Genomic DNA, 21,038 nt, shown 5'->3' with positions numbered 1-21,038 from the left:
AACTAATAGCATGTTCTATTCCATGTGAGAGCAAAACAAAACAAAAGCTCAATAATTTTTGTTAACATTCCGCATATTCTCCTAAAACAAAAACTTTTTTTTATCGAATTTTTTAAATATTCGTTTAATAGCCTTTTTCCACTGCCCACATTTCTTACACATTTCTGAAAATGACACATTTTTGCAAAATGTGTAAAATGCGGCCTGTACGTTTTCCCATAGGAAAACACAATTTACATATTTTCCAAAAAAAATCACATCAAACATATCACATTCTTAAAATATGCGTAAATTTGGGTTGCTTAATCGAGATTTCTATCGATGTTGTGAAAAATGTGAAAGAATCATAACCATATTCATAGGCAACTTGAAATAAGAAGTTTTAAATTGTACCTATCCCACAGTTGTTAGCATTTAAACATGACAAAATATCGAAAAGAGTATGTTAAATGGGAACCTTACTTCGAGATCGCATTATTTGAGTTTTGGAAAAACTTTGCGGCGCTTATCTAAATTAAAGCAACTCTATTAGTTGTGTATTTAAAGAAGCGGTACTTTTCCCACTCACATTTCAACGACAACCGGTGGAACACCATAATGTGAAATTGGAAAATGTGACATTTCTTAAACCAGTGGAGATAACTTTGGTACTGGAGCTTGCTTCAGAGGAAACCATTTGGGAACTAAAATGTGCTACCTTTCGATATATTTTTTATATTTCCTTATGTTATCGCATGTTTGCCTATCGAATTTTTTTTATGTGATTTAAGTCGCAATGGCATCCATACAGTTGGGCGATTATATTGTTATTCAGCGTCAAAAGTACACGAAATTGCAAAAATTTGGAAGCCTTGATGCGACAGCCACATTGGGTAAGGAGCATCTGGAGCTAAAGTCGCTGCTGGATCAACCGTATGGCTCCACGTTCAAGATGTGCGTCAAGGAGTCGAAGGTGGGCAAACGTGGCGCCCAACGGCAGCACCGGCTCGAGCTGTGCACCGAAAATGAATTGCGCAGCATACGGGATGTGCTAAACATTTCCAGCAGTGGAGCCGACAATCGGGACATCAGCGACAATGGCGAGGCGCAGGCCCTCAAGTCCGCGGTACGTAGGGCTCAGATTTACCGCGTGTTACAAAGAAAGCAAAAAAAAAAACAACAACAGGGGCAACCTTCATTTGCAGGATATTGAGCAGCTGCGCGAGGCGTGTAACGAGTCCAGCAAAATAATTGAGAAGCTGGTGGAGAACTCGAAAACATTTCACACACGCACCGAGTACTCACAGGACAAGTATCTGCTGAAGAAGGAGAAAAAGTACTTTGAGTTTGTCCAAATTCGCCAGCCCAGTATACGTCTAATGGCCGACATATTCCATCGACAGGACGCTGATAAGATAATGGGCATACGTGTGGATACGCTCTCCCAAATAATCTCCTACTCGGGTGTCTCTGGATTTGGCAGCTATTTGTTATACGAGAGCGGCACGAATGGTCTCTTGCCGGCGGCCATGCTGAACTCCATGGGTGCCGGCACAGAGGCAACACTTGTACACATGCATCCCGGCAATGTGCCACAAAAGCAAGCTCTGCTGGCGCTCAAATTGCCACTGGAACAGCAACAGCGCTGCATCTCTGTCAATCTGTACTCGGTGCTGCGTGAGTTTTATCAGGGCGACAGGCCAGAGGCGAAAACAGAAGCTCCCACAGAAGTGGAAACAGCGGCGCCAACCAAGGAGGCAGCGGAGCTAGTAACCCCCACAGATGACAGCGATACCAACACGGAGGAGCAGAGCGACAACATTGAGCCCAGCTCCAAGAAGGTCAAATTGGACGAATCGTCAAACTGTAAGCAATCTATATCTAAAGCTGATGCTCCTTTCCTTGATTAAGCGGAAGAGAACCGAAAACCGGAAAAAGAACCGGAAAATGAACTCCGCAAATGTCGAAATTATTTGAAAATGGTTGCATAAAACAATTTGATTACTAATTTTTCCATCAAATGTATAACAGACACAAGGAAACATCTCCAACCTGATAACCCGACAATATAAATATTAAGGCGATTAATATGATCTTAGATAAATTATGCCCAATTCAGCCGAAACAGCTTTGCCGGCGACTGACCCAGTTGCTGGTGAGAGCATCAACAAGTTGCATTCGGCATGCGTCCATTTCGGCCTTGCCGAGCGAGAGCCAATCGGCCACTTGCGTTTGAGGAGAAACTTTGCGACGCTCCCAATGTGTGAGCGTTACACATCTTCGTGTTTACATTACACTTTACTTATACACTACATCTGTACCAAGAATTGGATGCCAATGAAAAAATAATGAATTTAAATATTAGCAACAGTGCTCTCTTCTTGCCATAGAAAGAAAGATACTTGATCTGTATACAAGATAGACAGACAAAAAGACAGGCGCACATGGCCAGATCGATTCGGCTATTGATGCTGATCAAGAATTTATATAGTTTATGGGGTTGGAAATGCTTCATTCTGCCTGTTATGTACAATTGCACAAATGCATTAGCCATTTTCAATGGGATCAGCGTATATTAAATGAGACGTGTTTTGGAAAATCATTTTCGAATTTGGTTTTGGCAGGTTGCCAATCAAACAAATGATATATTTCAATTATCTTTTGATTTTACCTAAAGCAACCAACAAATCCGGGCCGTTGCACTGGCAACTGGAGAACAAACGCGCCGTTGCGCTGATGAATGCGAAATTCGACAACCTGGTGATGGCTGCCAAGGAGCATCCGTCGAATATATTGCAGGCATTGCTGCCGCTGGTGAAACCCTCGCGACCCATTGTTATCTTCAGCACATGCAAGGAACTGCTGCAGGAAATTTACATGGAGCTGAAGACGTCCGGCAAGGTGACCAACCTGCATGTGACCTCCAACTGGATGCGCATGTATCAAATACTGCCAAATCGATCACATCCCGAGGTCAACATGAGCGGTAACAGTGGCTACCTCTTGACCGGCTACACACTGAAATAACTAAAAAGTAACTAAGGACCAGCTGGCGAAAGGATGACACCAGCAAAACACAAAATAGTTATGTAGTTAGTTAAACGACAACTAGGTAATATGCAGAAACAATTACCGACAATACAGTACAAGCTCGGTTTAACGCACAGTCGGACAGCTTAAATGTTTTCCCTTTTGTATTCGACATGGTATGAATGTACTTCATACATCAGATCCAGATCCAAATAAACCCAAATTGTCGATTAAAAAATAGAATTTGGGAAGATAAAAAAACTATTTTTAGATTTCTCGACTAGGTCTTCTTAACCTCCCTGAACGTGCCAATATACCACATTTATTCACATTCAATGCCAACTGATCCTCCGCGAACAGACCGTAACGGGTCAAAGATGTCTCCACTATACCCTTTCCCCCCGTTATCAATGGGTACAGACAAGAGAGCGCTCACTGAATGTCAATAAATAGATGTCCAATTTTGGATAATATCATGCAATGTTTTATGAATACTATTTAGGTTTCGATACTTGTTGTTTTCTGTAGATCAGTTCAATGTGTTTGTTGGCGTGTGAATTTTTTGTGTACGAGTATTTATTATTGATAAGCATTTGTTGTGTGTGTGTGTGTGTGTTTTCGTTGTGCGTTTGTGTGTAGATACAGCGCTCCATTTGTCCCGTTGTCCGATTTAAATAGCCGGCACATTCTTTAGCACATAATAGTGTCCGCATTCGCAGCGCTTGGGGTTGCCCTTTTCCAGCCACATCCACTTGGGTGCACGATCGCCGAGGCACAAGCAACCTACGAGGCGGCCATCAAATGCCGACGGTATGACCGTCGGATCATTCTCTCTGCCTGCGCCCCGCTTCATGGGTCTCTTCATGGCCCACGGATCGTTGCAGCCTGCCTGGCGTAGCATTAGCTCGCGCTTGAAAATGCCCGTGGCCAGCTCCATGTCATCGGTCAGCTCTATGGCATTCAAAGTAGCTGCATTATGCCAGACCAAAACGTGCGCATGTTTCTCTCACTCACCTTTCTTCAAGACCGGAGTTGTGGATATGGCACGCGTGCCGGCACCCTCCTTGACCCCAAAGACGCCGAGCACACGCTTCAGGCCGAGCTGACGCAGCACTGCGCCTAGCTTGCCCTCGCCGCGTTGTGTCAATTGCGAGACGAGACGCTTGGATGCGAACGGAGATTTGAGCAGTCGCGAGATGAATGACGACATCTTGACTTCTCAAATATGTTTTTAATATATTTTTTGAAACGAAATATATACGTCTAGCTCAATATGGCATCCGTTTCCTTTGCAATGATGAAAAGGAATGAGCTCTCATATGTAGAAATGCTTAAAAGTTATATACATATACAAATTGTAGGCCTACTAGGAGGATTACTCTAAATCGTTAGTTACAATTCTCAACTGGTTCCAGCGATAATCAGGGAACCAGCCCTAAAAACTAGAACGGCGAAACTTTCGTAGTAGTCGGCTTTTGGGGCGAAGAGCAATCTCCTAGGTGGGACATTAAAAATTCCAAACGAATATAGATTCTTTTCTCAGACGAACTGCCTTTAAAACCTGCCTGACAATGCATGTGCGCAACTTAATTGTAAAACTTTAATTTGAAAATAAATAAGTCCGTTCTTCAGTGCTTTCGATCCACCCTTCAGATCGGAAAATAGGTGAAAACTGCGAAAATCCACCTTTCCCAGTGAAAATGGGCAAACTGAAAGCTTGCGACATACTGGAAAAGGGATGCCAAACATTTTGGATAAATTCTGGTTCTGGCCAGAGCCGGGTACGCCTACTAGTCCTACATATCTTGATGCAATTGAAATGGATTATATTTTGTTTAAAGTAATTTATTTAAACCTTTTTTGTACACGCTTTTCCATTGCTGCAACTAACTCGGCTAGCTCCAAATTAAGAATTATGTTGTTAATAAAAACTGTAGCGGGACGCGGCGCATATTGCATTTGGTTTTGCATTTCTCTTCAATTCAATTACTTTTGGATTGATGTTTGTTTATTTGGAAAGCTATTTTGTTGACTTTTAGCTTAATAGTTGGTTGTTTGTTTGTGTGTGTGTGTTTTGTCGTTTTTGTTATTAATTGGTTTATTTAATTAATTAATAATAACTTTAAACAGCTGCCTTCTCGACCAGCTTGAACCAGTGTCCGCACTCACAACGCTTCTGGTTGCCCTTCTGCAGCCACATCCACTGCACGTAGGTCTGATCCTCTTCGCCTGCGGATGTGAAAATGCGTACGGAAATTAGTTTCATCGAATCGCAGTTGTTTAGGCCAGTCTACTCACAGATGCAGCCCACAATGCGGGCATCGAAGGCCGATGGAATCAAGTTGGGGTTCTCCTTGGTGCCAGCACCGCGCTTAAACACCTTCATGTCGAAGGGATTATCGTTGCCGGCCGCCTTCAGCAACAGCTCGCGCTTCTCAATGCCCGTGGCGTGCTCCAAGGGATCGTTCATCACTGCAGAGAGGAAAATCTTTATAAATTGATAAGCTTTGATACGCGTGCATTCTAAATACCCTTACAGAGGGTGTCACGTCAACTGAGTGAGACCAATCCGCGCTCATAAATTATATAAATTCTGGAGCAGTACCAACAGCCGATTCGCCATAGCCAGGCCCCACTGTATGCCTAACATATGTACAAGATCTTATCAGCATCGGACTACTATATCATAGGAAGAACGGCTGGCAAACAGGGTCAGGTTAAGCTGCGACAGCCTGTGGCCAAGTGCTTCCTCTTGTTGTGATAACAATCTATGCCAAAACCCCTTCGCACTGCGCCTCTGCTCGCCTTTACAGTTGCTGAATCAGCTGTGTGCGCATATTGGTTATATAAAAGCACACACAGCGATCATCTACTCCTTGTACACATTCACACAAACACACACACACTGTCCAACTGTTGTTGTATTAGTTAGTGATTGGAAACCCCGCGAGGTGCAAATTACGCTGGCTGGCGTACACCTTTTGCTAAAACTCATAAAAACACAAATTTTCACTGGGCGCAGCTATTACATAACCTCCCACCCGCACACTTTTCACCATCTAAAATCTGGCTAAATCTTTGTTGCACACACAGCAGGCCTGATATATTTTGTGTCCGCATTATGTAATACGGCTTATGGAGGCGCCTTGGCAGCAAAGGGATTGTCTGCCACACGCGCGAACAAGGCGGACGTGACGGCGAAGTTGCGCCGTTTTGGTACGCAATTCCTACTTACTTTTGCAGGTGCGAACGGAGTGGTATGTCACATTTTGGCGTGCGGCGGCACGCAGCGCCATGCGTCCACAGATTGATGCCATTATTGTTCGGTAAGCACAAAATTTGTTGGTCTTGGGTGCGTTGAACAGCCGAATTCTTTCGTAATTTTTCACAGCGAGACTCAGGGCAGGTGTTGGTTCATGAGTTGTGTACTTCGGCTCGGAACTGGTTCGATAATGCTATACAATCGAGCTAGTTTGCCATAAACTGCAACGAGCTGCGCAATTTTGAGCTGCGCGAAGTTGGCCTCACAGCGTTGCCAGATTCTTGGTAAACAACAAATGCCGCCCAAATAGCTGTAATGTACCATAAATTAAATTACGATGTGGATTTATTTAATTCGTGTTTGCAAAGGCACATAATAAGGATTTGAGTTGAAAAAAGTGTCGGGCTAAAAATATTTGTTTGACAGAGCTATAATATAGCTAATACTGCTTATTAAAGTGCCCTCACTGCTGTTGCCACGACAACCAAAAAGCGTACACAAAAATATTTATCAAAACAGAAAAACTTAACTATAGAAAAAACAGCAAAATGGCCAATAAGCCGACAATTTGCTTTGATATATCAAAAAATGAACGCTTTCAAATAACGGACAACTATAAGATGCTGCATCGCAAGCTGAAGCCGCACTGGAATATCGAGCAGTAAGTGGAATTATCAGATATATATATAGTATATAGTATATATATATGTGTATATTCGCAGAAGCGATGTCGAACTGAACCAGGAATCTTTGATGCGCTCAAAGATCTTTGTGCTGGCAGGACCACAAGATCGCTTCACCGAGGAGGAGTTCGATGCGCTCAAGGAGTACGTGGATCAGTCGGGTGGCAGCTTGTTGGTGCTGCTCGGCGAAGGCGGCGAACAGGAGTTCAATACCAATGTCAACTTCTTTCTGGAGCAATACGGCATCTACATCAACAGTGACAACGTTGTGCGTCCGCATTACTATAAGAATTTTCATCCCAAGGAGTGCATTGTGGGCGGCGGCGTTGTCTGTGAGTCCATGTGGCGGCACCTGCTCAAACTGGACATCGAGAAGGTGGACTACGATTTCAGCGATGAGAAGTACAAGATACACTTTCAGTATCCATACGGCGCTACTCTAAATGTCTCCGAGCCGGCCAATGTGCTGCTAACAACCGGACCCGTTGTCTACCCCTTCAATCGCCCGCTGGCTGGTTACTTCAGCAATGCCAAGGGCGGCAAGATATTGGCACTGGGCAGTGGCTATATATGGCACGATAAGTATCTGCAGGACAAAACCAACGATGCCATGCTGGAGTATATGCTGCAGCTGCTGGGCACTGGCGAGATAAGCTATACGCATTTGGACTTTAATGATGTAGAGGTGCGTGAGCTGAATACACCCCATGAAAAGGGGTATATTGGTTTGGTTCTGATTATATGTAACAGTCAGCAGAACCTATATTGGCATCAAGAGCCGGGAAGATTTAGCCGCGCCTCTGTCTGTCCTTCTGCTTAGAAGAAAGGAAGCAGAAATCTCCGATCCAATAATATAATATTATAGCCCGTCTGTCTGTTTCTATGCGCAGGAAGCTAGTCTTTACTGCTCTTCTTGTTGAGGCATATTTCTGAGCTAAACACACCAAAATTCTCATCGTAGTATAAATAGAGAAGTTTATTAGGAATATATAAATAAATAACAGATGTGTTTATAGCTGAGACTTCGAATGTAGGCACGCTTACAGAGTATCGCCTAGTCGGGCACAACCGACTAGAACTGAATCTGGATTTATTTTTGTAACTATTCGATTCTATTTCCAACAGCTAAACGACAACAAACACTTCACGGATTTGGCTTTCCTGGCCGATATGCCGAAGGCCTGTCTGATCGACTCCATTGGCACGGAAATGCCCGCCGATTTTAAGCAAATGTTCGACATGACCCTCTGCTCGCTGAGCAATCGTTTGCTGAAGGATGTGATCGATACGTACGAGCAGTTGCATGTCAATTACGAACCGTTGCGCATTATTAAGCCGCAATTTGAGATACCGCTGCCGGCGCTGCAATTGGCCACATTTCCGCCAATTTTCAGTGAGCCGCCGGCGCCGCCGTTGGAGCTGTTCGATCTGGACGAGACCTTTAGTCCGGCACGCACACAGCTGGCACAAATAACTGGGCAGTGCCTGCAGGCGTTGCAGTCCAAGGAGTCGTCACGGCGTGCGCCCAATCAGCGCGAGCTCGAGAACTATGTGAAGGAGTGTGCGCGCATCACGGCCATCATCAGGGAGCAGCAGGAGATGCCCGCCCGCGAAATACTCAACATTGTGGCGCGACAGATAACCAGCTATGCGCCCTATGCGGAGGACTAGACTCTAGCAGGTGATCCAATTACCATTAACAGCCAGCAATGCGCATTCCTTTCAAGCTTTTGCTTTATTCTTTTGCATATACTCTTGCCGCAGGTTAGTCAGATTTGTGCCACGTAATGTGCAACAGATATATATATATATATATGCTGGGATTACTAAAAGTTATAGCTCTGATAGGAACAATCCGTCGAATCATCCGATGCTTAAACATATCTGCTTAAACTGGCAAATCGAAATCCTCTTATGATTGGGACTATATCTTAAGACCTTATCAACATTGGAACTCTGTAGGATATAGAAACAATCGATCGAGCAGGCATATTTCTGTTCTATAAGATATCCCTGTACTTATATTCCTTTTCTCTTAAAAGAATCGCTCATAGATTGAGTTTGTATAAAAACTATAGCTGCTCTAGGAACAATCGATTAAAAATGAGTTCTTAGATGAGCTCCTTTTTGTTTATCAAGATATTCCACACTAAATCAGTATCGGGGTACTATATTATATATAATTATTATTATATATCTGCAAGAGTATGCAATCTTCTATCTGTCATATTTTATTTTTTTCTTATATATATATATATTTTTTTTTTGTTCGCAAAATAAGCAAATTTAGCATTTTGTTTGAGGGTTTTTTGAGCAAATTGTAAACCAAGTCCGTTTTATGTAAACATGTTGGCGACTCGTATTCAAACATGGCCGGCGTTCGCCCGACTCCCCGACGCCCGACGCCCTAGATCCGGGGCACCCTTGCTCCTCCGACTCCCTTGCCAGTTGCCTACCGCCGCCGGCGACTCTTGAGTTTGTTAAAATTTTGCTTCAATTACGCAGAAGGTGCAGAACATTTTGGTCCGTAATACAAAACCTGTGGGAAGTAAAGCTATATACTTACCAGATATATAATCAAAATATGTTTACTGCAAATGCGCTCTTCACACAATTAATTATTTTTATTAATATTTTCCACAAATGAGCGAGTGGCGTAGCTGAGAGCGAGGGGATCGGGGGGATTGATATACCCTAGGGGCAGCAGCCTAGTTGCTCAGTTTTTAGGTGTCGACAATTTGTTTTCCTTTTTAGGGGAGCGCACGCCGGCTGCTAATTGTGTTGTGGGGTCGCCTAGGAGGGGGGGTTCACCCAGGCCGAGGGGGTGTGTGTGTGTGTGGGTGTGTGTGAAACCGCTAGTTAATGCTTGTCACAATAAATGCGTGTCATCAATCGCAGCTCCTCGATGCTCTGGGGAGCTGCGACATTCAAATAAAAAGCAACTGTTAGCCCGAGAATATCCTGTAAAAAAAAAAAGAAAAAATAGAAAAAAATTCCAACAACTGACGCTTGTAAATTTCTTTCTAATTTTTATCACGAGAGTCGCGTTAAAGGAACTCCCATTCCAAATTCTCTAGAGCTTACGAGCAGCTGCAGCTAAAAGCATTTGCTGAACTTTACCACATCCTTGTCCGGCTCTAGAGGATATTATTACTGACTACATGAAGTATATATAGATTCTAGATCAACAGCTGAGCTCATATAACCATGTCCGTCTGTCCAGCCTCTCGATAAGCAAAATCTGACCAATATCGTTTTGCTTTATCGCAAAACTTTTAGAGGAACAATAAGGACGGGAAAATCAACTTGCGCTTATTTAAGATATTGTGACTAGCAGAAAAAGATATCTTTTGATAGAAATAGAATTGATTCCCAAAGAACATGCCATGTGGTAGATAATTCTTTATCTATCTTTTGCATCGCTTAGTTGACTTCCATTTCGTTTTATTCCTGGCCTTTTTTTCTATATATCTTTAGCTGAGTCCATGACCCACGAACATTGCCAACTGCCGACTGCTCTCGGGTGGTCAATCAATCAATATTGAAAATTCCCACAAGCGTTTGCTTTATTCCGTCGACTGTTCCATATGGTGGCCATTTTGTTGACCGACGGGTAGCACTATGGGGGCACGAGGTGTCTGTATGTGTGTGTCTATGTGTGTGTGTGTGTGTGTGCGGTCGTGGGGGAGGGGCATTAAGCTGCAAGTAAAAAAGTAAAAAGAGGTTATATTGAAATACGATCTGAGGCAAGTAGGAAGTTACCTTGAGTGCATTTCTATATATTGACAGTGACAATGCTGTCCAAGAGAACGTTGTCGTCGTTTCTGTTGTTGTTGTTGTTGTTGTCTTTGGCTGTTCATTCATGGTTTCAGTCGGGCAAACAGGTTCACAGGCTCAACAGAAGCCGCACAAGTTTTTCCTCAGCCTTCTCCATATATGCTGTCGCTTCTTTCACTTAAAACAGAAAATAACGAAAGCAAAAATAAAATAAAAATAATATCCAAATGCAACTCGCAGACCATTTCCCAAAGTCTGAGCAAACCCACAACAGCTGTGTTTGTTGTTGTTGCCTTTGCACTTCCGCTCCGGCTCAGCTCTAACCGCCTGCCTCAGCCCCTGCCCCTGCCCCTGCCCCTGTTGGGCCGTGCAAATATCATCAAAAGTCAAGAGGTTTGTTTGACTTTTAGTGGCATCCTTTTAGCAGCTGTGATTGCTCACTGTCTCGGCCCACAGACAGCCAGGCCTTTAGCTAATACACATATTCGAATACGAAAACAGAAAATGTGTCGCACATTTGTCACCTGTTCCGAAAAATTCCGGGAAAACCCTCATGAAAAGCGTGCCTTGGCGGTGGTCGCTGCCCCGCCCCAACCAGCACACTGATGCGGGTCGCTGGCGAACATCGTTTTAATTAAATTACACCACCAAAAACGTGCGACATCACAATAATTTTCATTGTCAAAAAATGGGCATCATAAAAAACAACACGTCTGCATTGTATACCCCACAGCTACAACAACAACAACGACGACAACAACAACAAATATCACGGCAAGCAACAACAAGCTGTGGAAGCGAAAGAGCTAGAGGAAGACAGACACACACACACACACACAGCAACGCACGGAAAGAATGTAACAATCAATTAACAGGTAAGCGGCCTAGAGATGCAGCAGCATCCAGCTTAAATATTTCATTTAACCCTTATGCGCACTTTGGGGCATGCATTAAATATTTTAACCATATCTTAAGAACAATCAACTCAATTCTTTATATATAAGTCAATATTCCTGGCAAATCAGGAATATTTCGTTGATCTACTACCCGAGCTCTATGTATTTTGGACAGTGTAAAACCATTTCTCACAAATATTCCAAAAAAGTATGTTTAAATCGGAATGAAGAAAAAAGATTCTGTTCGACTCTGCAGGAGTAGCATTGAATTCTTATTTAGTTTAACAAAGTTGAGTTTATCTAATCCTAACATTTTTTTTTAGTACTCAGTGTTAGTTTTCACTTACACAACAAGAGGTTACTTATCTGAAGAATTTAGTTTCCCAACTCTTACGACTTCATCTTGGAGCCTATAATAAAAATGATCAAATTTGTTTTCAGGAATCGTCGTTTCATAAAATTGCTAATGAGCTTCTTCAGCAATACTCAACAACGTAGACTCTTCTCTGACATTTCTAAATAATTGCTAACAATTGTAAAATACTTCAATCAATTAATCATCCGCTTGCATTTTGAGTGAATAGTTGCGGCCTTAAAAGTTGTTAATTTATTGTTAATCTAGAAATCTTTGAGTACTTCAAATAATGTTTTCTTTTTCATACTATATACCCTGGCACACACAAGGGTTAACTAACAAGCCGTTCAAGTCAAAGTCTCGCTTGGCACGCTTCGTTGTCAACTTTGGGCTGTTGTTGTTGTTGTTGTTGTTTGAGTTTTGGTTGTCTGGGAACATTGGAAGCCCATTATTGAAATAGAAAGCTTGTCTTTTATGCTATCGTTATTGTTATTAATTTGTCATAAGGCCGCGTTGTACAACAGGCTCTAATGATGCATGTAAATGCAAAACAAATCACATGCCCACAAACTGCAACATTTGAAAAAAAAAAAAAAGAAAAACAACAACAAAATTTCAAGCGCGTGTACAATTTAAAATGAAATCAAATCAGACTGTGGCAGCTTTCGAAATTTTATGAGCATGTTGCGCTTATTAGCCGCATTGCGAGAAATGGCGACAGGCCACAACACCAACAACAACACCAACAACGACAACAACGACAACAACAACAACAAGCACGACATGCATTTCCACGGCTAATTTTTCACGCACGCCCCAAGCCCGTCTGCCCCTCCTTCGTTGGCAACAGCGACAGCGAGCGACAGCTCCTGGCCAGGCTTCAGCTTGTTGCATGCCCTTTAAAATGCTTGCAATGGGGTATAATGAAGTCTTGGCAATGTTTGACAAACAATGCTGCTAAAGGTCATAGGGTAACTGCTAGTTTGTTGACTGCATTTCACATTATCCGATATCTGAAATCCCTTCTCCTTAATTCGATGCCTGGCATTTGTTTTGCCCATATATATATATATGAATCCCTTTTGCAAATTCCTATTCAATATCTTGCAATATATTTCGCATATTATTTCGCCCATTAAGTATAAAATCTCATCTCATCTTAATTCGATAATTCGCATTTGTGACTTGAATCTGTTAGAAGAGAAGTATTTGCCGATCAGTTTAGCTAATCAGATTTTCGAAATATTATTGCATTAGAGTATTTGTGAATTCGTTAATACGCATTTGGTTAATCGACGGGTATTTGTTGCTTTTGTTTTTGGCACAGCGACACGCACGAGAAATTCCAAGAGATAAGCATCGTGTACGACAAGGTGTATTATGGACCCCGGTCCGATACGCAGTCGAGTGCCATACTGTTGACTCTGTTAAATTGCCAATATTTATGGTTTTGCCCGTTGAGGTTGACTTGTTAAATGGGTGTTCCAGCCAGGAGGCAGCAGCCAGCCAGGAGGCAGCTCCAAAATGGGTAGCTGCGAAGCGTTTAAATACAAAACGTGTTGGCCCGATAAGCACGCAACCGAGTCGTGTCGCGCCGTCTCGTCTCGTGTCGTGTCGTGTCGTGCCTCACGTCGTGCCATCAATTTTGACATGTGCTTGTCAAAGCTTTTACAGCAGGCCGCCATTTTGTTGGGCACCTATCTCTCTCTCTCTCTCTCTCTCTCGGACGCTGCGCTGCTGCCTGTCTCTTTCGCGCTGTGCAGCAAAGCATTAAAGCAGAAATGCGCAATGTCGTCAACGCGCCTTGCCTGAAGCTATAAAAATGTCAAAACATGCTACAAATAAAGCAGAATTATAAAGAAATCTAGCGAGAAAAAAAAAAGCGAATAAGAATTATTAAAATGATATATAAGAACAAATTTTTGACGCTTTGCGAACAAACCAGTCGAGCAGACGACAACAAACAAACACACTGCCACCGATTTGGGCATTCCGACTTTGACAGTCTCTTCGTCTTAACATACAGTTTCCTAAAGAGAGAAACATTGGAAGCAGAGAGAAGTTAAAACTTGTTGCAATTAAGCTTTTGTCGTTTTTAATTCAAGCTTCTTTTTTTATATAATTTATTTGAAAGGTTCACTTTAGATAGAATTTTTTGTTTGATTAAGCCGCAAATGAACTTAAAATCGCTTCACTCTTATTGCTCCCCTCTCTCTCACTCTTTTTTACATTCTCTCTCTCTCTCTCTCTCTCTATTACTCAGAAGAAATGAGTTAACAGATTTCGTTAGAGGATCTTCGATTCAAATTTTTGTAATCCAGCCTTAATATTACATAAGCTCACACACATTTACGCTTTTTTATGTCGCTTATTGTGTTTTTTTGATACCCTAACTATTTTTTTTTATTAACAATTTGACCATTTTTTTGCTAAATTTCATTTAGTTAGAGTATCTGTCGGAGTGTCACACACTTTACTGCATTTTCTGTATAATCAAATGAAAAAATTGCTAGTTTTATTTAGTTATTTTTTTTTTCATTAGTTTGCTGAGCATCTTTCGTGTGGTTGTTGTCGCTGTTGTTTTGACCAGGTTGATACTTTGCTGATCTTGCGGTTTTTATGGTTTATTTTTTGCCGCTCCAAAGAAAAGGCATTGCAAATCTGAGGCGTTGCACAGAGTTTTTCAGCGTTTTGAACATTTTCGAAACAAGATTTGAAATTTTAGATGTGTGAGATGATTCGCCAGGCTCTTATCTGGCAGCAGGAATTTCCGCTCAAGATGTCATAAGTCACACCTGATCATTTGTCAGTTTTACACAGGTTTAACAAACGCCCACAGAGAGCTGTGCGCGGGCGGTTCGGGCCGGGGCGGTGTCTAGTTAGTGTCGTAAATCAAAGCGCTGCATGTTAAATTTGACGCTCATAAAAATGCAAATCGTATGCATAAAATATAATTTTTATAACTTAATTAACCGAGCGCCGCGTATAGAGTCTGGGGCGCATGCTGCGCTTTGGGGCTTGTGGCTCATTTAACTGGCGCCAAGTTTCAAATTGATTTTGGCCAGCTGGGCGACATTTTTACATGACAAAGACTTGGCCGCTGCCGTGGCCAGTCGATTTGGCCCCCGATAAGCGAACGTGCTTATCAAATGACCAGCCCGTCAGGCAGTCAGGCAGTCAGTCAGTCAGTCAGTCAGCCGGAGGCTTGTGGCCGCTGCTGACACTGATTGCATCAGAAGTCGCAGCTCGGCAACACTTCTCGGAAGGCGCATCACAGATAGAAGCGGCGCGTACGCCTGACATGGCATGTAATAAAATAATCTGCCTCTAATTTGGGTGTCGTTTACACGTGCCAAGTTCCAGCTTTGGCTCTGATGTGTTGCCCCTGTCCGGTGCGGCTCATTAACCCGATGTAATCGCTAAATCTAAAATAAGACTTGGTATGCAATGGCTTGGCCAAGGCTTTAAATTCAAATTGGAACTCGAATTGGAATTCGAATTGGTAGTAAGTGGCGTTCTTTCTTGTGCCCAGCCTAGACAGGAATTTGAAAGTTCACAGTCAAGTCATTTTTTATGGGCAAAACCTGAGGAATTTTGACTGATGAGCCAGTGCTTTCTCTCCTACACACGATTATAGTTTATTGGCAGGCATCGAACGGGCCAAATGTGTGCTTCTCTCCCATTTTCATTATAACATTGACCCCTTCAATCAATTTTTATAACGTATCTTCAAAAAATAGTTGAAAGTGAATTGGAAAAAAACCAGACGCTTTTCACAAATCTCTTTAGTTTTATTTGATAGATACTTCGAGAACTTGTTAAAGTCTTCACTTCAATCAGGCTACTGTAAAAAATTCTCCTTTCTAGCTTTCCACATCGATTATTAAACAGTCAATCACTAAATCAGGTTGAATAAATTTATTTATATATAACTAAAAGTTGGGATTTACTTCTTAAAGTGAAGAGCTGCTTTTTCGAATTTGCAGTTAAGTCAGCTTTCATCTTAAATTGTTTCTATTCCATTCTTGAGTCTTCTGTCATCATTTTTCTATTCCATTCTTAAATAGTTTATCATTTCATCTATTTTCTATTCCATTCTTAAATTTTTCTTTTGGTTTTTGTGCCAACTAATTTTGGGCACATGCCATCAATTAAAAGGTTCTCCCGCTATTCAGTAAATGCTTTGACCCCTCAATTTGTCATTGTTGAGCCTGACGGCTCAGACATTTATTTATATTCATGTGTGTTTTTTGCTATTTTCTTGGGTTTTTCTTGTTGTTTTTGTTTTTGCTTTGTTTTTTTTTTTGTCGAGCGACACTTGACCCTATCAAATAATAACGACTTGTGTACATGACTGCACAGGCACTGAATTGGTGACTGTCTCAAAATCTGGCGCCGTTCACAGTGCCAGCGGCTAAACAAAAGAAAAAAAAAATACAAAAAAAAAAAAAGAAACATCAGCCAAATATGTATACAAAAGTCAATAAACTTGAATGTGATAAGCTGGCAGCGGGCGGTAAAACTAGAAGGGGGGCATAAATGTGGGGGCTCTCCTGTGCGGGGCAAAGAGTTGGTGTGTAATTTGTAAGCGAAGAGCTGTGCTTCTTAAAAGGATAATTGTGCTTCATTTAAATTGTAGCTTAAATGAAAAGTTGCTCTTTTTGCTCTAAGATATTGTAGAGTTTTGTTAGACAGTGTTGTAAAGCGGTGAATGCTGCTTTTGAAACAAGCGAAAGATTCTTTTTGTCAATTAAATGGAAATAAAAATGATCAAAATTCATTAAATATTGGGTAGTACTTAAATTTAAAAATTGATTTAGTCTTAAAAAGGATTTAAAAAGAGATTGGCTGGCTAACATAGTCAATGAAGCAAACAGTAAAATTAGATTTAAAGTTCAAATATCGCTCCATTCTATAACAAATTTGTGTTTTTAAATTAAATTGTTATTTTTCAATTTTTTTAAAACCTTTTTTCTGTGTTAAATTTATTATGAATTCTAAATTAATATAGTAAATCGAGATGATTTGTAATTTTTAAAGCATCTAACTATATCAAATGTCGGTCGACAAGTAGGTTCTTTTATGGAAAACGTTTTTGTTTAACGAGATATCTGGATCAAACATCGACAATTATTATTTTTACTGTTACCCAAAATCGTAACAACATCGTACCACTATATCATATAGTTGCTATAGGAACGATCGGACGTTCTTACAAAGAACTAGTTAGCTTAATCATCTCCAAAGTCTTTTGTACAAGTATTTATCTTTATCGATCACACAAGCGACTTGCTCTATGTATAAAATGACTGTGCTTGAAAATATACTCTGCACTAAGACATTAGCGTTTACGCGTAGTTCGACAACAATGTAATCAATTTTGTAAAACAATGTCTGCGACTTTTATTGCTCTCGCTGGATTGGCGGCGTTAAAGGCATTCTCAGAAAAAATGTTAATAAAAGTACTATCTATGTGTAAGATGACTGTGTTGCAAAATGTACTTAGATATTGCCTTTTTAATCTAAGGCAATATCGTGTACGTAGTTCGAAAAGAATGTTAACTATGTTAGCTACTTTTAATACTCATTATTTGATTGAATCATGCCCAAAGACTATGGTCCAAGTATTTAACGTTATCTGTGTATAGAATGACAGTGTTGCAAAATATAATTAGATGCTTCGCATTTAATTTAAGGCAATTCGCCTTATTCGTAGTTTGAGTTGCAATCGCTATGCCAGTGCATTTCATCAAACTTATTTGATCCTAGAGCTACCCTCAATATTTGTTTCTATTCTTATTTTAGCTGACAATCCTCGGTTTCTTATTGAGGGTTGCTTGATTAACTGGCCCTCTTTCGTCCACATAAACTTGATAGGTTACTCTCGAAGCAGGGTCCCTCTTCATTCAATTTGGTTTTATCACATTTTAACTAGCTGAACCTTTACCCTCAGCTCTCAAACCAGCCTGACTCATTTTAGTATTTACTTTACTGTGTGTGACCCATCGCCAGCTGGGTTTCCTTTTCTCTGACTTACTGTCAACTGGCGCTACAGAGAGCCGTTGGCATAAATTATGAACGCACGGCGCCCGCTCGACCCGACCAATGTAAACGGAGTGGAATCCCTTTTTAGCCTGGTCCCAGCTCCAACTCCAGCTCCGACTCCAACTCCAGCGATTTTTAACGCGCACAGCGGGTGCTCATTGTCCGCGGCAGTTAAACAAGACGCTTTTCAGCTCGTAAAACATGGCTCTGGGTTTTAGCTGGAGGTATTGCCTGGTGGTTTTTTTTTTTTTTTTGTATTATTATTTATTTATATTTTTTTTTTGGATAATAAAGTTATTGATTTGTGTTTAAGTGGCGTGGGTGAAACGCGCCTCGCAGTGCTGTGGGTCCCTTTGCGCCCGCTTTCGAGACCCGAAAAGCAAGAACCACAAATTAATGCGCCACATTTGTGGGCAATCTCGCGCACATTTATCAGTTTATTTGTTTTATTAAATGCTAAGCTGTCAAGGCCTTAAGCTGACGCCCGTCAATTGCGACATGAGCAAGTCGCGTCCCTGACTGACCGAGCCACCCACCCAACACTGTCCCCTTCCCGCTGTCGCCGTGTCGATGGTCGGCCATCATCCAGTGCAGATTTGGGGCGTGGGCGGGCGGCGCGTTTAAGTAGCTTAAACAGACGCGGTGGTCCGAGGCATAACTTTGTCTAATGACTCGGAAATCCGTCACTAATAATAAAAGCCAAGGCTATAAAAGGCAGCGAGCATTTGAGACGTCAGCGTTGAGCGCTGTTGTCGCTGCCTACCCAAGCTCTTGGGGCGTCGACTCTCGTGCTGCTCGATGCCCGATGCTCTTGACTCAGCCCCGGCCCGGCACGGCCCCACCCCCTCTCCTCCTGTCGCATTGCCAGTTGCAGCAAACATTTGCTGCAGTAAGGGGCACGGCCTGGCCCGCGGGCCTGACATTGAGCACGTGTGCCTCATAATCCTATTACCGGGAGAGAACTTGTCGATTGTCGGTTTTTGATTTTATGAATGAACCGCTTTGCCAGCGCATACAGTTTATGCAAAAAGTGTACGACTTGTACGCTGAAATTAGTCCGCTTTGCATTTGAAATACCCTTGAAAAAGTCACTAAGGCAGGTTTTAAAACTGGAAAGTCTAAAAAGCATTGCACTCTGTCTATTTAAAAGATTTAAAATAAATTATATGTTCTATTTTGGCTCTATTTAATGGAAAGGAATAGGAAGTTGTTGAGCTAGTTTCTATACTGAAGCTTAAACTGAAGCGTTTGAGTCAATTAATATAATATTTTTGGTAACTAAATTCTCAGAAAAATTGTGTTCTCAGTTTCGTTTTTTTTCTCTAAACTTTGTATAGAAATGAAATAAAAACGCGGAATTTAAGTAAAAAGTACTTAATTCAATAATTGGGTTTGATCTTTCTTCATTTAAAACTGTTATAAAAATATATCACTTCGCTTAAATTAAGTACAATTCGTTTCCTAACAAATTACTATATTCAATGGTTGCAATTTTTAGCTCAAGTTATTTTTAAAATTAAAAATTTTCTTGAAATAAGAAGTTTTTGCTTTAATATATCATCATTTTGAGAACCTTTTAACTTATTTAGAGCAAACAATTTTTAGTTTTTTCTGATTGTATTTTAAACTTATTTTGAACTAAACTCTTGAGCCCTTTTCTGATTGGATTTTATTTCACCGCGAACTGGTTCTACTCAAGAACTGGGTTCTGAAATTATGAACATTTTGAATACCTTTAATATTATTTTGAGCAAGAATTCGCAAGTGTTCTCTAGTTCCATTTTAATAAAGTCGCTATGAAAATTTTAACTTTCACTCAAGAACTATTTATTTATTGAATTTGCTAATACAAACTAATACAAATGACCAACAAGAACTTGTGGCTGATTGTTTTTGGAAACCAAATGTCAAAATAAAAGTGCTTTTAAAGTGAACTTTAAATTCAATACGATTGTCGCCTAGAGGTAGTTGGGCACGCCCCCAAAATACCCGAGGCTTGCATTGAGCGCAACTCAATTGTTTTATGTTTTTTTTTTTCACTTTCTTTTTGGGGTGCCCACGCATGCGCCTTAGTCTGCTGCGAGGGTTGCTGGAGTTGTGCCGTTTACTCCTTTTTATTTATTTTTTTTTTTTTTTCAAAATGGCTGCTCAAATATTTGATTATCGTCTGGGCGAGTTGGCGCTGTTGTTAAGCCTAACTGTTACTGTCGCAATTCATTGAATTTGTAGGGCTAATTAAACACGTTAACAACTGTCGCGATGCGTTGAGGCGTGCAGGGATAACTTCTTTGCCATTTGGGATTGTCGCCGGTCGCCAGACGCCAGCGCAAAAAAAAAATCAAATAAGAAGAAGCAGAGATTGCACAGTCTGTTGCCCTGGTTCCGTTTCAGCTCCGTTGCTGTTTCACCGATTTTTCATGGCTAAAGACCAGCGGCTTGGTAGCTGTCCATATATTGAAACTCCTATGCCTAAGCTGCATGGGTACCACCAAAATGCCGCATCGTTTGCCTAATGCGAGTGGACAGTTTGCCCGGCGCCCAATCAAGTGTTTTCAAATTGGGTTAAGCGAGTGCCACAAGAGGTCCCAAAATTAAGGAATACAAGAAGAAGCAGAAGAGCAGCAGCAGCAGCAGCAGCAGCAGCAGCACAGTACTGCAAGGCACCGTTCGTGGAAACGAAAGTCGCTTCCAGGAAGCAGCATTGAGTGCTGCCCACTTGCTGCACAATTGCAAATGCCGTTAATGCGCAGCGAGCAGCTGTCCTGGCGCCGCCCTAAAAACCAATAACAAAATGCGCTCAACACACAACACACAAAAACTCACTCAAGCGCTCAGCGCACGAGTGTAACAGAGCGAGAGAGCGTGCACAGCAAAGGGCAAGCGAGCGAGACAGGCAGCGCTTTGAGTGAATTGAAGCTTCGCATTGTTGCTGCTGCTGCTGCTATTGCTGTTGTTGTTGTTGCTGCTATCGCTGGTTTGTCTGCCTCTCGCTGTTCGTCTCGTCGACGCTT

The 21,038-nt window shown here is 41.6% G+C and overlaps 4 protein-coding genes across 6 annotated transcripts in view; 2 read left to right on the top strand and 2 right to left on the bottom strand.

Moving 5' to 3' along the window:
- Positions 1–750: 750 nt before the first annotated feature.
- On the top strand, positions 751–3,485 carry Trmt6 (tRNA methyltransferase 6 non-catalytic subunit). Its single transcript, XM_002051133.4, has 3 exons — positions 751–1,105; positions 1,185–1,845; positions 2,657–3,485. The coding sequence occupies exons 1-3, from the start codon at positions 776–778 to the stop codon at positions 3,004–3,006; spliced, it is 1,341 nt and encodes a 446-aa protein (XP_002051169.1). The 5' UTR covers positions 751–775; the 3' UTR covers positions 3,007–3,485.
- On the bottom strand, positions 3,471–4,314 carry COX5BL (Cytochrome c oxidase subunit 5B-like). Its single transcript, XM_002051134.2, has 2 exons — positions 4,024–4,314; positions 3,471–3,960 (listed from the first exon to the last, which is right to left on the bottom strand). Exons 1-2 carry the CDS (start codon positions 4,217–4,219, stop codon positions 3,680–3,682), a joined length of 477 nt encoding a protein of 158 aa, XP_002051170.1. The 5' UTR covers positions 4,220–4,314; the 3' UTR covers positions 3,471–3,679.
- A 681-nt stretch (positions 4,315–4,995) lies between these two features.
- COX5B (Cytochrome c oxidase subunit 5B) lies at positions 4,996–6,427 on the bottom strand. Its single transcript, XM_002051135.4, has 3 exons — positions 6,245–6,427; positions 5,308–5,481; positions 4,996–5,238 (listed from the first exon to the last, which is right to left on the bottom strand). The coding sequence occupies exons 1-3, from the start codon at positions 6,324–6,326 to the stop codon at positions 5,132–5,134; spliced, it is 363 nt and encodes a 120-aa protein (XP_002051171.1). The 5' UTR covers positions 6,327–6,427; the 3' UTR covers positions 4,996–5,131.
- A 77-nt stretch (positions 6,428–6,504) lies between these two features.
- Positions 6,505–21,038, top strand: part of IFT52 (intraflagellar transport 52) — a 37,925-nt gene continuing 23,391 nt past the window's right edge. Inside the window, exons 1-4 of one of the 3 annotated variants that reach the window (XR_001450115.3) lie at positions 6,505–6,932; positions 6,994–7,639; positions 8,080–8,635; positions 11,465–11,606. Coding sequence is in view for 1 of the 3 variants with exons in the window: in XM_070209461.1 (XP_070065562.1) it covers positions 6,820–6,932; positions 6,994–7,639; positions 8,080–8,625 (1,305 nt within the window). In the remaining 2 variants the exon portion in view is untranslated. Of the gene's footprint in view, positions 6,933–6,993; positions 7,640–8,079; positions 9,181–11,464; positions 11,607–21,038 lie in introns of those variants that run through there. The other 2 variants (XR_011416797.1, XM_070209461.1) reach the window with 2 other exon arrangements.

The sequence above is a fragment of the Drosophila virilis genome, chromosome 4 (assembly GCF_030788295.1).
Source record: "Drosophila virilis strain 15010-1051.87 chromosome 4, Dvir_AGI_RSII-ME, whole genome shotgun sequence".
Lineage (NCBI taxonomy): Eukaryota > Metazoa > Arthropoda > Insecta > Diptera > Drosophilidae > Drosophila > Drosophila virilis.
The sequence above is the reverse complement of the archived record's forward strand: the minus strand, read 5'-3'. Positions and strand labels throughout refer to the sequence as shown.

What these genes read in the sequence shown, in the direction of transcription:
- Trmt6 (XM_002051133.4), top strand. Translation starts at nt 776, where the DNA reads ATGGCATCCATACAGTTGGGCGATTATATTGTTATTCAGCGTCAAAAG. An exon ending in CGCAGGCCCTCAAGTCCGCG is followed by an intron (nt 1,106 to 1,184) that starts GTACGTAGGGCT and finishes CTTCATTTGCAG; the next exon opens with GATATTGAGCAGCTGCGCGA. An exon ending in ATTGGACGAATCGTCAAACT is followed by an intron (nt 1,846 to 2,656) that starts GTAAGCAATCTA and finishes TTTTACCTAAAG; the next exon opens with CAACCAACAAATCCGGGCCG.
- COX5BL (XM_002051134.2), bottom strand. Translation starts at nt 4,219, where the DNA reads ATGTCGTCATTCATCTCGCGACTGCTCAAATCTCCGTTCGCATCCAAG. An exon ending in AACTCCGGTCTTGAAGAAAG is followed by an intron (nt 3,961 to 4,023) that starts GTGAGTGAGAGA and finishes TGAATGCCATAG; the next exon opens with AGCTGACCGATGACATGGAG.
- COX5B (XM_002051135.4), bottom strand. Translation starts at nt 6,326, where the DNA reads ATGGCATCAATCTGTGGACGCATGGCGCTGCGTGCCGCCGCACGCCAA. An exon ending in CTCCGTTCGCACCTGCAAAA is followed by an intron (nt 5,482 to 6,244) that starts GTAAGTAGGAAT and finishes TCCTCTCTGCAG; the next exon opens with TGATGAACGATCCCTTGGAG. An exon ending in CCGCATTGTGGGCTGCATCT is followed by an intron (nt 5,239 to 5,307) that starts GTGAGTAGACTG and finishes TCACATCCGCAG; the next exon opens with GCGAAGAGGATCAGACCTAC.